Source organism: Nyctereutes procyonoides, unplaced genomic scaffold (assembly GCF_905146905.1).
Source record: "Nyctereutes procyonoides isolate TBG_1078 unplaced genomic scaffold, NYPRO_anot_genome, whole genome shotgun sequence".
Lineage (NCBI taxonomy): Eukaryota > Metazoa > Chordata > Mammalia > Carnivora > Canidae > Nyctereutes > Nyctereutes procyonoides.
The window spans coordinates 38705248-38719529 of NW_026575135.1; the positions used below are offsets into that span (position 1 = coordinate 38705248).

Below are 14282 nucleotides of genomic sequence, written 5' to 3' on the forward strand. Positions count from 1 at the left end.
ACCTTCTGCGAGATGCCCCGCCCACTGGGGGGCCCCGCCCCGGCGACCCCGCCCCCCGAGGGGTCCGGGGCCCGGGGCCCCGGGCCCGAGACGCTTTGCGGGAACGTGGTTGGCTCTTCGGTCTGAGCCGCGTGGGGGGGCGGGGCGAGGCCGCGGGGGGCGCGGCGAGGCCGCGGGGGGCGGGGCGAGGCCGGGCTGGCGGCTCGGCGCCCGCGGGCGGAATGGATGCTCCGCAGGTCCGCGGGCGCCGGGGGCGGGGAAAGCGCCGGCTCCGCTGCGCGCTGGCCCCGCCCGGGACCGGCCGGAGCGCGGGGCCGCCCCCTTCCTCCCTCGCCGGCGCTGGGCTGAGCCGGGCGCCCAGAAACCGAGTCGGCCCCGAGCTCCCTGTTTGGTTTTTGGGTGGCGGCGGCCTGAGGAGGAACATGGCGTTGGTGGGCAACGGAGCCGAGCTCGAGGCGGACGAGGTACCGGCTGGTGGGGGTGCAGGCGCTGCCTCCCGAGTCCGCGAGGGATGAGCGAGCCGGAGGGCAGCCGGGGTCCCGCCCCCTTGGTCCCCAGGCCGGGACCGGCCACGTCCAGCCCGGCGGGGGGGGCGCCGGCCTGGGGGGTGGGTCCCGCGGGAGCGTGGAGGGCGCTCGGGGCCGCGGCGCTGCGGGGCGCCTGGGCGCGGGCCCCGCGGGGTCGTGGGAGGGGCAGCGCGTTGGGTCCGCGCGTGGATGGGTGCGAGCGCGCGGGGGCGCCGGGCCCGCAGCCCTGCGCGGTTCCGAGCCGCTCCCGCAGCGCCTGGGCGCTTGTGGGCTCTGACCCTGAAGTCCCGACGCCCGCCCTCTGGGTTCTGCGGGACTCTCACTTCTGTGGAAGTTTGCAGGCGGCGGGACCGAAGGGCTTCCAGGCAGTGACAGGAAGAGGACACCGGCGAGGAAGGAGCCCCCGGGGCGTCCGCACGAGCGGGCACCAGGGCGGGGGCTGCCGGGGGGCCGGAGGGCTGGGGGACCGGAGCAGCAGCCCGGGAACTGGTGCTCTCGCTCCGTCCCCAGGGCACAGGCCTTTCCCGTCGGGTCCGCAGCTTGTGGCTTCGAGGACCGACTCCGGCCTCCCGGCTTCTCGACTGCGCTTGAGTCACTGAGTCACTGGCCACTTCCTCCTGGGGCGGGCGCGCGGGCGTCTGCGCACCCTGGGGCGCGCGCCGGACCTGCGCTTTGGCGCACTTGCAGCGCTCGGCAGCCTCGGGGACGCGCCCCCCTCTCGCGCTGGACGCTGAGGCCGGCCGAAGTGTGGGTGCTGCCGCGGCGGCGGCTGCTCCTGCTGCTGCTGCTGCTGCTGCTCCTGCTGCTGCTGCTGCTGCCATTTTACCTGACTTGAATTTTACAAGTCGCTGCCGGAGGTTTGGTTTCAAATGATGCAATAGTGGAAGATCTGGAGGAGGCAGGTTAAGATTCCTGTGCATCTCTTTAATGTCGGGAAACTCCTGACAACGAGTGCAGTGTTTTCAATGTAGTCCTTGAAATAAAAACGAAACAAAAACCAAACTACAGCTCCTTTACGCGGCTGACAGGCAATAGGGCAAGCCAGGCTGTTAAAAACCTTCCTGACAGCCAGTCCCTTGCAGCGGGGACCCCCGAGACCACAGACCGATGTACCGAAGCTTGCCAAGTTGCATCTTTTTATTGTCGAAACTTTTAAAGTACACCTAAAGGCAAATGATGAAATAGCGTATTTGTTGCTATTTTCATCCATGACAACCTTTCTTTATTTATAGCCTTAGACTGTCTTTTGGTATGACCTGGAGCCTTCTGTTTTTCTTTCCTCCTGTCTTAGTTCTTTTCTATAATTGAGGTAGTTAAATTTTCATGGTGCTTTGACTATACATACACTCCCTTAAAAGTTTTTATGGCTGTCTATTGTATGTTAAATTAAATATTCATAAGTCTGGCATGCAAGGCCCTCTACAGTGTGATCTCAATTTCATGTTCCATCTGATCCCCAGCTACTTCCCTCTGTATAACCAGTTACTTTTGTCCGTGTTATGCTGCTATTATAAATGAGGAAAGAAGACTGGCAGTACACAGTAAATGTGGATTGAAAATTTTGAATCCCTAGTCTGCTTTGTCTAAAAAGATTTGGTACTCTTAGGGCAATATAATCGTCAAGACCAGGGTGTTGTTGAGAGAGAAAGGAGATATTATTAATAATTAATACTTGGACAATAGGTGTAAACTGGGACTGTCCTGGGCATATAGAGACCTTTAGCCAGCCTAGCCATACCCACTATCTACAAGATGAATTGAAGCGTTGAAATGCATTGACTAGGGAGGAGGACTCTAGTTCTGTGGAATAAGTTAGGTGTTGAACAGCAGACAGCTTGGCACACAGATTCTTGGTAAATATACATATGTTGAATGAATGAAAAAGAGCAGAGATGATGTTGCTTAATAATTTCTCAGTGTTTGCTGTATCTTTCATTTTTAAAATTCAATAATTATTAGATTCTTGTTACATGTAAGGTACTATATGGGTCCTAGGAGATGAGCAGAGTACAAACAATTTTTTTTTGTTCATGCCAAATTCACTTTTGTCCCTCACGATACATCATTTCTATTGGTAGAGATTTTGCAGAGTTTTATTGAACATTTGCTCTGTTCTCAAACTTGGTAGGTGCCTTAGAAAGAGAAGACATAGTTTTAGCTCTTAAGGATTCTCTGGCTAGGTAAGGATGGATATATGACGTGTGTGCAGGAACTCTAGAATAGAGCTCCAGGCAGGGTAAGCAAGTAAGAAGTATTGCATTGTTGACTGGGTACACTTGACTTATTTGTAAAAAGTCTCTATCTTTCAGGGGGCTGAAGCAAGCACTGTACCACAAGTGAACAAGACCCTCTTGGTCAGTTTTACTAGGCATGTGAAACTAAGGTGGCTTATTTCAGTTGGGGAGCTTTTTAAACAATATATGTTTGATAGTCTATGTGGCCATTGTTTTATCTTCTAGGGTAGTAGAAGGGGACAAAGTGGTGTAGTTAGAAAAGTAGTAGGCTAGGGATTAGAGGAACCAGGCTCTCTGTCACTAATTTGTCCAGTAGCCGTTTATTCATTGTGTGTGGAAACATCTGCCTGCAGATAGAGCAGTGAGCCAGACTGATCGGGTCTCATTGTCTGTAACTAGTGATTTCATTGAGCAAGTCTTTCATTCTCTCATCTTTTTCCTCATCTGAAGAAGCAGAGCTAGATGAGTTCTAAGTGTTCTTCCACAGAAGTCCGTGCTTTTTTGGAGGGAGGCTCCTTTTTGGGAGAAGAGCTAATAATATGGGAATTCCTTTTCTTTCAAAGTTTCTTAAGGAAATGATAGTAATAGAGAAGCTATCATGGTAGCTGGAAGATGGGGTGCTTTCCTGGGTGAACTGGTGTTTGTTGTTTTGTTTTTTTTTCTGTTTAGTTGCTAGGAGGATAAATGGGGGAACATAGAAGTTAGGGCTTGCAACCTCAAGGGTGGCAAAAATTATTTCTGCAGGGAGGCAGAAACATCTTAGATATTGGAGTGGTTTTGTAGCCCTTCAGAGCTTGGTCAACAATATCTTATTTTCATTAAAAATTCTCTTGGGTGTTATGTTGACATCAGGTTCTTGGGAGATACACAGAATGTATGCAAGGTCAATACTATAAACCTATGGCAAATAGATGGCTAGGAGTGGAGGACTTTCTACCATTTACTTGATCTTTTTTTTTTTTTTTCATTTTTTTTTTCATTTACTTGATCTTGAAGTCATCTCTCTCTTGGTGACCTCCTCATATGTGCAGACTGCCCAATGGCTGTCTTGTGGATGTTGTTCATGTTTGGCCTTGAGTGTTTTCGTGCATGACTTGGTATTTGAGGATTAAATAGGAATAGTTTATGTTTTATTATTTAATCCTACTAAAGTTATTCAGTCCACCAATAGTTGTCAAGTAATGAAAAGAGAAAATATTCAATATATCTGAATATCTAGCAGTTACTTAAGTTAAAAATTATTTTCTCATGTAAAAAAAGTTAAGTTCACTAAAAATAGCTTTTTAAAGTTTTCATTTTTATTTATTTAAGTAATTTCTACACACCAGATGGGGCTTGAGCTCACAACCATGAGATCAAGAGTCACATGCTCTTCTGACTGAGCCAGTCAGGCATCCTAAAAAATAACTTAAAATTTTTTTTTTTTTTTTTTTTAAGCCCAACACAAGGCCTGAACTCATGACCCTGAGATCAAGACCTGAGCTGAGGTCAAGAGTTGAATACTTAACCAACTGAGCTGCCCAGGTGTCCCTAAAAAATGACTTTTGAGAAGATAATTTTTCAATTGTCTTATTTTTGCTAGAGAAATAGCACTATTGAATGTCTTTTTAAAAAATTTGGTTACAAAAAATAAAAAATAAAAAATAAATATATTTTTAAATTTTTATTTATTTATTTATTTATGATAGTCACAGAGAGAGAGAGAGAGAGAGGCAGAGACACAGGCAGAGGGAGAAGCAGGCTCCATGCACCGGGAGCCCGATGTGGGACTCGATCCCGGGTCTCCAGGATCGCACCCTGGGCCAAAGGCAGGCGCCAAACCACTGTGCCACCCAGGGATCCCCAAAAATAAAAAATAAATAAAAAATTTGGTTACATTGCTCTTATGTAGAAATTGGAAATTCACATGTGTAATTTGATACATTACATTAAAAGCTACTTAGCAAATGTTATAAATTTAAATGTTAGCATTAGAATTTTTAATTTAACTTAAAATATTTATTCAGTTATTACAAATTCATTATTGAATAAAAAGAATAAACTTTATACTTGCTCTTTTTTTTTTAAGATTTTATTTATTTATTCATGAGAATACACAGAGAGGAGAGAGAGAGAGAGAGGCAGAGACACAGGCAGAGGGAGAAGCAGGCTCCATGCAGGGATCCCGACATGGGACTCATCCAGGGTCTCCAGGATCAGGCCCTGGACTGAAGGTGGCGCTAAACCGCTGAGCCACCCGGGCTGCCCTATACTTGCTCTTTTAATGTATAATACAGGGGATCCCTGGGTGGCGCGCCTGCCTTTGGCCCAGGGCGCGATCCTGGAGACCCGGGCTCGAGTCCCACATCGGGCTTCCAGTGCATGGAGCCTGCTTCTCCCTCTGCCTGTGTCTCTGCCTCTCTCTCTCTCTCTCTCTCTCTCTCTCTCTCTCTGACTATCATAAAAAAAAACTTAATGTATAATACATATATATGTGTGTGTGTATTATATATATGTATTATATATAAGTGCTATTAAAAAATCATGGTTGGTATGATTAGGAAAAAATATCTAATGGCTCCTTAAGAGGGAAATAATGAAAAAAAGTTGAGAAACACTGAGTTGGAGAAAGAAAGGGCTCATGTGGCAGGTGGTTTCATGGTCTGCCTTTTGGCCCAGGGTTTTAAATTTTTTTAAATTTAAATATTTTAAATTTAATTTTAAGTTTTTTTTGGCTCAGGATTCTTTTTAGGTCTAATTTTTTTTTTTAAGATTTTATTTATTTGCGAGAGAGAGAGAGAGTGAGCATGTGCAAGCACACATAGTGGAGTGGGGTGGTTAGAGGGAGAGGAAGAGGGACAAGCAGACTCCCTGCTGAGTGTGGAACCTGACTTGGACTCAATCCCAGGACCCTGAGATCATGACCTGAGCTGAAATCAAAAGTCAGATGCTTAACTGACTGAGCCACCCAGGTGCTCCAGATTTAATTCTAATTTAGAAAATTTATCCATTGGAATTTTAGATGAAGTTTAGAGAAAGTTGATTGCTACAATATTTTTTAAGAATCAGATTCATTCTTTCATTCCACTAGTGCTCGTGGAGCATCTCTCAGGTCCTTACAGTCCATAGATACTGGAAGTACACACTAAATGCCCACTAAGATAAGACAGTATTATTGTCCTTGAGGAATAGGCACTCTAGCAAAAGACACAGTTACATGAGTAACTAGTTCTATCTTTGGCTCAAGGTAGGTTTTAGGTAGAAGGGCCATGTAATTTATCATCCATAGCAAGGCAGTATGAGAGTAAATGCATGCTCTCAGTAATTACCCTAGGACAACAGGTGCAATGCAGGAATAACACCCTGGTTTAGGGGTTGGCAGGTTTCTTTTAAGAAAGAGGTAGTATTTGAACTGGGTCATGAATGTGAGCAGGTTTGTGCTGTGCAGAGCAAGTGAACTACCAAGCCTGGTAGAAGTTGAGAGGGGCGAGAATGAGAGCACACATGGGTTTAGCAGGGTACTCAGTGCGAGGGAGAGAGAGCCGGTGAGGGCTGAGACAGGAAAGTGCAGCTTGGATCATGTGGTGCATGATCACATCATGCTAAGGAGTTTGGGCCAAATCTCCTAACAAATGGGAATCTAGAAGGTTTTTTAGCTGGGCAAGTGTAATAAGGTTATTTGTTTTAGGAAGATAAATGTGGTCAAGTTGATGCAGCCAGATTGTGGAGGTGGCAGTAGGAAGGGCGAGTGGCTCTTGCAACATTTAATGTGGGAGGAGGTGAGACCTGAATGGGAGGAGAGACTGCAGGCTTCCAGAGAAGAGGCCAGTTGAGAGGAAGAGCCTGGAGGAGGAATTGGCTTGGGGGCCTTTTCCCCAGTTTGAGGGTCAGTAAATGGGGAGAGGCGGGGAGCTGTTCGGTGATAATTCTGGGTTCCTTGTGTGCTTTTAACACAGGAGGAGTGGGTGTAGAGGATGGGGAGAATCTTACATAGAATATACTCATCTTTGTGGTTCACTGTGACTTCTCTTACCAAGGGAGCATGAAGCGGTTGTTTATGAGGGCATGAATTTAGGCCAGGTTAAGAAAGCATGTTTGTAAATTGGTTCTGCAGGTCAGTGGGAGGAAAAAATAGCATCAGATTATACCATCAGCCTCTAACTCCTGCTCGGGTTAACCAACAGGCAATTTTCCTGGAATGTTCAATCTTGAGTCTCTTGAAATGCCATCTCTTCTTGGAATGCCACCTTCTCAGGGAAACTTGGAGTTTCTCTTCCCCTTCCCTTTGTACTTGGATACTCCCTTCCTTCTTTTCAAGTCCAGTAGCACAGGTATGTCCTCTTGAGGCAGCTGTCAGATCTTCCTGGGGTTGGCTGTTGGCTTTATCTTAGTTCCCTGCCCAAGGATGCTGTCACTAATTCTTCACAGTGTGAATCTAATACTGCGAATTCTCTGAGGCTCAGGGTTTCCATCTAACCATCTGTTGACAACTGCCCAGCCCCAAGTCTTGGGGGCCCCATTGGCCATCTCCAGTGGGTCTCCTGAAGTCACTTTGTGTGCACTTTGTAGAAGATGAATCCATGGAGACTGCCCTGGTGCTTGTGAGGCTTCCTGGGGAGAGCTTTCTGCTCTGTCCCCAACCGTATCAGAACTTTCTTCTTCCACTCATATGCTTACTGGATATCGATTATACACCCTGGCCGGTTGGCTATATTGGTTGGGTCACCATACCAAAGGAAACTCCTCAAATTGTTGAAGGCCTGGCAGTTCATTCATAACGCCATTAAATATGTTATGCTCTTTATTTAAAGACTGGATTTATAGTAAGCGCAAAGAAGCCGAGATCTCTGGACATGTCCCCTTAGTATTGCTGATATTATGCTGACATGTACATAAGGTCTACATATTTTTAAATATTTTAATGAAATAATGCCACATATATGTATTTGTTGGGTTTAGTTGCACCTAGTAAATAAGAATTTTTCAGTCCAATTTAATGTGTTGAATATTGCATTAGGTGCTGTAGGGGCAAACACAGTTCTCAGTTTTGATCTAGTGGGGAACAGGAGCAGGTGCATAGACAAGCAGACGTAATACTCTGTGCTGAGAACCACAGGAGGGATGCCATGGTGCTTTGGGAACAGGGAGGGAGGCACCTCATCTGAAGGAAGAGGTGGGTCATCAAGAATGGTTACTTGGAGGAGGCTACTTCTTAGAAAATTTGGATCTTACAGGGTGAATTGTGGTTAGTTGTGTAGGAGAGAATTGGGAATGAAGGGAACTCTTGAAGTGTGTCCCAGGGAGAGGGAACAGCAGGCATAAAATAAAGAGGTGAGGGAGAGTTGGTGGTGCTCTGGGTGACAGGGAACCAGTCTGGAAGGGTAAGAAGGGCTGTCCAAGACTTTCGTGCCAAATTGTGGATGTTATTGTATGCATTTAAGGGTTCAAGCTGAAGAGAAGTATGGAGAGACCAGCAGGTGGTTGGCAGCTCTCTCTGGCACTGCATGGAAGCTGATGGGAGGGAGACAGGATCCAAGGTGGGGAAGCAGGTGATTTTTCTGGTGTTTTCTCTTGTTTGTCCAATGACTGTTACAGCCCACTGTAGACCGTATGCAGTGGTAACTGAGCACTGGGATAACATGATGGGTAGGATACAGAGCGGGTACTTAGGAATATAGACAAAAACACACAGCTCTGACCTAAAGTAGTGGAAATTCCAGACAGAGTGTAAATACTCTGGTGCTCCTAGGAAGAGGAGAGGACTTTTCACAGGGCAGCCATCAGGACATCATAGCAATGACATGCCCCCAACCATAAGTCAGCTGATTTGGTTTCCTGACTATGTCTTTGTGTGACTCAGAACTACCCAGCTGTGTGACTTAGAGGAAGACCCTTAACCCTTTTGGGCTTTGGTTTCCTCATAGGTAACAGGGAAAGAATTGACCTTGACCCTCTGTTTCTAAAGTTCTTTTCAGCTTTGACATCTGCAATGTAGACAGTGGCATTTGACTTGGATGGTGAGGGGTGCATTTTAGCAGGAAACAGTGGAATGGGTCACACTTTCATTTCTTCAAGCAGAGGGAGCAGCAGAGGAAACATGCTCAGGCATGGATGAAGCATCACGGAGGCCATCGTGCTGAAGCAGAGGGTGTGCCAGGGCTATGGGCTGAGGCAGCAGAGCTGTACTGTGTGTTGTAGTAGATTCTGATAGACCTTCAGTGCTCAGCTAAGGAGCTTGGGTTTGCTTTTTTCTAATTTATTTTTTTGACAGTGGGGAGACACATCTATTTTTCTGTATTTGGGGAAGGTCTGTCTTCCTTCCTTCCTTCCTCTTTCTCTTTTGCTCTCTTGTTCTCTCTCTCTCCCTCCCCCCCTCCCCCTCCCTTGCTCCCTTCCTTCCGATAAAGGAAGCAATGATGAATCTATGATTCTATTTTAGTTTCCCTTTCTTCTTCCCCAACTAGTATCTGAAATTTTATGCTAATGACTGTCAACTTCATTGCAGTGATTAAGAAGGCAGACAAGTCAGACATGCCTGAGTAATTCCATAGGCTTATGTTTCATCACATAGCCTCTTACTAAGTTCCAACATGCAGAACCATATGACCCACACTCTGGTGTGGTCATCAGGACCAGTCCAGGTTTCTCTAGGGGTCCCCTTAGTCCCTTTTCTCCCCCCATGCTTCCTTAGACAACTTTGTCCTAGAGTTCTGGGGTTTGTGGTCTTTTTTCAACTCATGAGCCACCGTCCTTCCATTCAGACCTAAAGGAAACAAACCTCAGATTGCCATATCATTTTTCATGCCAAATGGAGTGTGATCTTTTCAAAAGGTGGTGAGCAAGACAGATGACAGAGTGGGAGATTCCTGAAGACAAGGGAATGGGGCCTGACTCCAAAACCTCTCCCAGAAGCACTCCTGTGTCATCATCTGTTCAGGATCATTGATGGAGTGATCATTGCCAAAGAGCAGCTACTCCCTATGCAGAGTAGTATTGAGCTTCTGAAGAGGGCCAGCTTGGGCTCAGATCCTGTCTTCCCAGTTGCGACCTTGGGCATGCTATTTAACCTGCCTGATGCTCTTCATTTATAAAATGGGAATAATGATACCTACCCTATAAGGTTGTGGATGAGGGTGAAATAAGAGTCTACTTAACAAAGCATTTGGCATATAGGATTACTCCAGAAATGGTGGTTCTCTTTTTCTATATACTTTTACCTTAAGATATTGCTGCTACTGTTTATTATATATGGGTTTGTTGAAGAATCTGCAGCAAATGTTTTAGTGTGTTCAAATTATAGTTTTACTTTATTTTTGTAGCCAACTGAGAAGTAGATTCTGTGTTAGCACACATCTGAGAAACAGAAAATGAGTGGCCCAGGCCTGGACTTACTTAGGCACAGATGTGGCGTTAGAAACTAAGTGCTCTAGCTTTATATTTAGTGCCCTTCCCATTAGGTCACAGGGTGGCAGACTTTGTCAGAAGGACAAATGCACTCTGCTTTTTCCTGCCTGTTTTGTAAGCAAAGGTTTTTTGTTTGTTTGTTTGTTTTAGAGGGAGAAAGAGAGATTCAGAGAGGGGAGAGAAAGAATGGGGAGAGGCAGAGAGAATCCTTAAGCAGACTCCCCTCTGATCTCACATCCCTGAGACTTAACCAACTGGACACTTAACCGACTAAGCTACCCAGGGGCCCCGAAAATAAAGTTTTGTTGGAACACAGCCATGCCTGATTGTTTAGGTGTTGCCTGTGATTATGTTCACACTGCAACCATAGAATTGAATAGTTGGGACAGGGACTATATGGCCCACATGACTTAAATATTTATCAATTCTTTATGGAAAACATTTGCTGACCCCTGTACTAAGTAATTTCATGGATATGTGTAAATTTGTTTATAATATCTTACAAGCCTTATGAATTAAATTTGCCTATTGCCTTAAAACTCATATAAGCATCAAAACCCAGGAAAAAATATAACTCTGTTTGACGCATCCCATGAAATGGCATGTTACAAGTAATGAAGTTAGACATGGGTTGGAATTCTTACTCTTCCATATACAACCTTGGATGAATTAAGCTTCAGTTTCATCCGTAAAGTGAAGAGAATAGAACCTCCTTCAGTGGGTTATGGTGGGGATGAGAGCCCTGTAAAATGCTTAGGGGTGCAAATGTTGGCACTTAGCTTTATTTATTGTTGAGACTGCACATGTGGATGCTTGACATTGTTTTCCCAACCAGATGAGGAGCCGGCTGTGTGAAAGTTGGCCACTCCAGGCTCCAGTGCAACTCCTGTTCAGCAGGAGGACCCCTTTAGAATAGATGCAGTTAGCTCTCACATTAATCCATTCAGGTGAATTCTGCAAGCTTCCAGTCCTCACACTTTCCTTCCCTGAGGACCGGAGGGGAAACCACTTACCGCGAAAGAGAGTGGTAAACAGGGGCTCAGTGCAGAACCGTGTTAGTATTTGTCAGGAAGGCATTTGGCAGTAGCAGTTATATTTTGAAAATGACATTCCCCGTTGACACATAAATGGTATGTAACCTTTGGTTTTTCCAAACATTTTGCTGTGCAAGATGATCTCCTCTTTAACATTGGCAAATGTTGTAACATTCTTTATAGCTTTTTTATGTAGGACCTCGATGCTAACAGGAGACTGTGACCTGTAAAAGTTGTGTTTGTGTGTTTGTGTTTCGTTACTTAGTGTAAGAGATTAAAAGGTAAAGGAAGTGACAGTATGTGTGCACACTCTTGGACCTGGAGGGGGTTCTAGGGTTCTTGATTAACCCCAAAGCAATGCGCCATGCCAGACTGCTCTTCCTAAAGTTCAAGTCCTGTTTAAAATCTGTTCACAGCTTCTCATTGCCTTGGAGGTATTGTGCACATTAGCACGGCATATAAGGCCTTCCCTGGGACTTAGCTCACTGGTTCTCATACTTCGGTGTCCATAGATCACCAGGTTAGGGGAGTGGATGACTTGTTAAGATGCACATTCCTAGGCCTTCCACAGAACCATTCCGACTCAGTAGGTCTAGGATGGCTCCCAGGAGTTTTCATTCCTAACGGGACTAATAGTGCTGAAGTGCTTATAGTTTCCCTTCCACCCTCCAGCTCCCAAAAGTTTAGTCCCAGCTTTTAATATGCTGTTCCCCCACCTGGCCAGTTCCTCTTCATACCTTAAGACTTGTGGGCACTTCTCCTCCAGCCCTTCTAGGTATTCCCTCCCTTCCTCCCCTTCAGAAGGTGCTCAATAACTATGTAGCATTCTTGGCTGGCAGGAAGGAGAAGTATCTCTCTTTCGGCATACATGCCACCACACCTGGTGGGGATGAGACAGAGGTTCCCGTTGTTCCAAAAGGAAAAGGTGGTTTTTTCCAGGAGACAGCAGAAAAGGAACTCCCTAAACCCCTAAAGGGGTTTCTAACAATGTGATATTTTTATCTACTCAACCAGGAAGGAGAATTTGCCTTTGCAATCTCTTGGCCTTATTTCAATACACTTGAAAAACAAAACGATTGACGTGTGAATACATATCATAAAATTGATTCCTTTTAAGTGTACAGTTCAGTGATTGTTAGTAAATTTACAGAATTGTGCACAGATCACCACAATCCAGTTTTTTTGAAATTGAGGTATGATTAACATAATACTTTATATTCGTTTTAGGTATATGACATAATGATTTGATATTTATACATATTGCAGACTGATCACCGCAATGAGCATAGTTAACATTTGTCACCATACATTAGTTACATTTTTTTTCTTATGGTAAGAGAACTTTTAAGATCTACTCTCTTGCAACTTGCAAATGTATAATGTATTCTTATTAGCCATAGTCAACATGCTATACCTCATCTCCTCAGGACTTTTTTATTTTTTAACTGGAAGTTTGTACCTTTTGACCCCCTTCATCCATTTTGCCCACCTCTCTCTCCCCACCACAATCCAATTTAAGAACATTTCCATCACCCCATAAAGATTCCTTGTACCCATTTGCTCTCACCTCAATACACTTTTAACTCTTAAAATAATTGAACAATTTAAAATCACAAGAAGAAAATAAAATTTCTCAGGCAGATATAAAAATGAGATGCCATTATATATGATAGGGATAATACAATAGTGTTAGGCATCAAAAAACAGGACTGGACAACAAGGTGCATTTTGGTCAGCTCTTGACTTGGCTCTTACACTGTAACTTCACCAGAAGAGAGGTTCGAGGGTTGCATGAATTACCCCTGTCCAAATGAAGAATTTGTCCCGTTTGCAGGAAAGCAGACGTGTAGTGTACATGGATAAAGGTTTTTTCCTGATTTCCTATTTCATTCCCCAAGGCACATCCTATTTATTCGATATGTTTAGCTCCTGCTAGAGAAATAAGCAAGCAATTCCATTTCTAAGCCATTAGCAGTTGAATAAAAGGGACTGTCTCCAGAGCTGAAGTCTCAAGTGGGACAGAGTCAAATGAAGTCAGCCTCTTTTTAGGTGTCCCTGAATTTCAGATTTGTTGTGTCTCTTCTTAGGAAGGCGCATGAAAGTGAGGGAAAGAACATGGGTGGGCTTGCAGGCATCACCCATCAAGGTTCTGCCATTTGCTGGTAGTTACTTGGGCGAGTTACATAATCTGATTCTCTGTGAGAATCAAATGGGGATTCTAATGCCCACCTCCTAGAGGTGCTATGTGTGGTCCTGGCACCATACTGAGTGCTGGCCATACTATAAATACTTAATTGCAGCCATTAATTTGAATAGCAACTATGTATGGATTTCATTTTTTATCAGTACTTTCGGATGGCTAGAATTTTATAGAGCAGGAGAGAATCATGGTAAGATGGTATCAAATACAGCAACTAGCTATACTGAACATCTTGATGTTAAATATTCACTTGCTGATATTAATTTGAAGGTTCAGTTTCTGGAGAGAAGGTTTTGTTTTGTTTTTATTTTAAAATGCAAACAGTGGGGGTAGCCCCCGTGGCACAGCGGTTTAGCGCCGCCTGCAGCCCAGGGTGTGATCCTGGAAACCTAGGATCGAGTCCCGTGTCAGGCTCCCTATATGGAGCCTGCTTCTCCCTCTGCCTGTGTCTCTGCCTCTCTTTCTCTCTCTGTGTCTCTCATGAATAAATGCATAAAAAAATCTTAAAGAAATAAAATGCAAACAGTGGTTAATGTCCTTTTGGAGAACTGGCTCAAGCTGGGTAATCAAGGGCAAGGCACTTGGAGCCATAGTGTCCCTGCTCCCACAATGAGGCTAAGCGAGATATCGCTTGTAGTCTGGCTGGGTAGGGAGTGTTCACAAACGTAGGATGACCAAAACTTACTCATACACATAACTTATTCATACACCAGAACTTATTCTTTTTTTTTTTTTAAAGATAGACCTTTTTTTAAATTTTTATTTATTTATGATAGTCACACACACACACACACACACACACACAGAGAGAGAGAGAGAGGCAGAGACACAGGCAGAGGGAGAAGCAGGCTCCATGCACTGGGAGCCCCATGTGGGATTCGATCCCGGGTCTCCAGGATCGCGC

General features: G+C 45.0%; 1 protein-coding gene across 1 annotated transcript in view; it reads left to right on the top strand.

The window, feature by feature from the left end:
* The first annotated feature begins 221 nt into the window (after positions 1–221).
* TTC39B (tetratricopeptide repeat domain 39B) overlaps positions 222–14282 on the top strand; it is a 129648-nt gene continuing 115587 nt past the window's right edge. Inside the window, exon 1 of the mRNA XM_055301509.1 lies at positions 222–464. Coding sequence (XP_055157484.1) covers positions 222–464 — 243 coding nt within the window. The remainder of the gene's footprint in view (positions 465–14282) is intronic.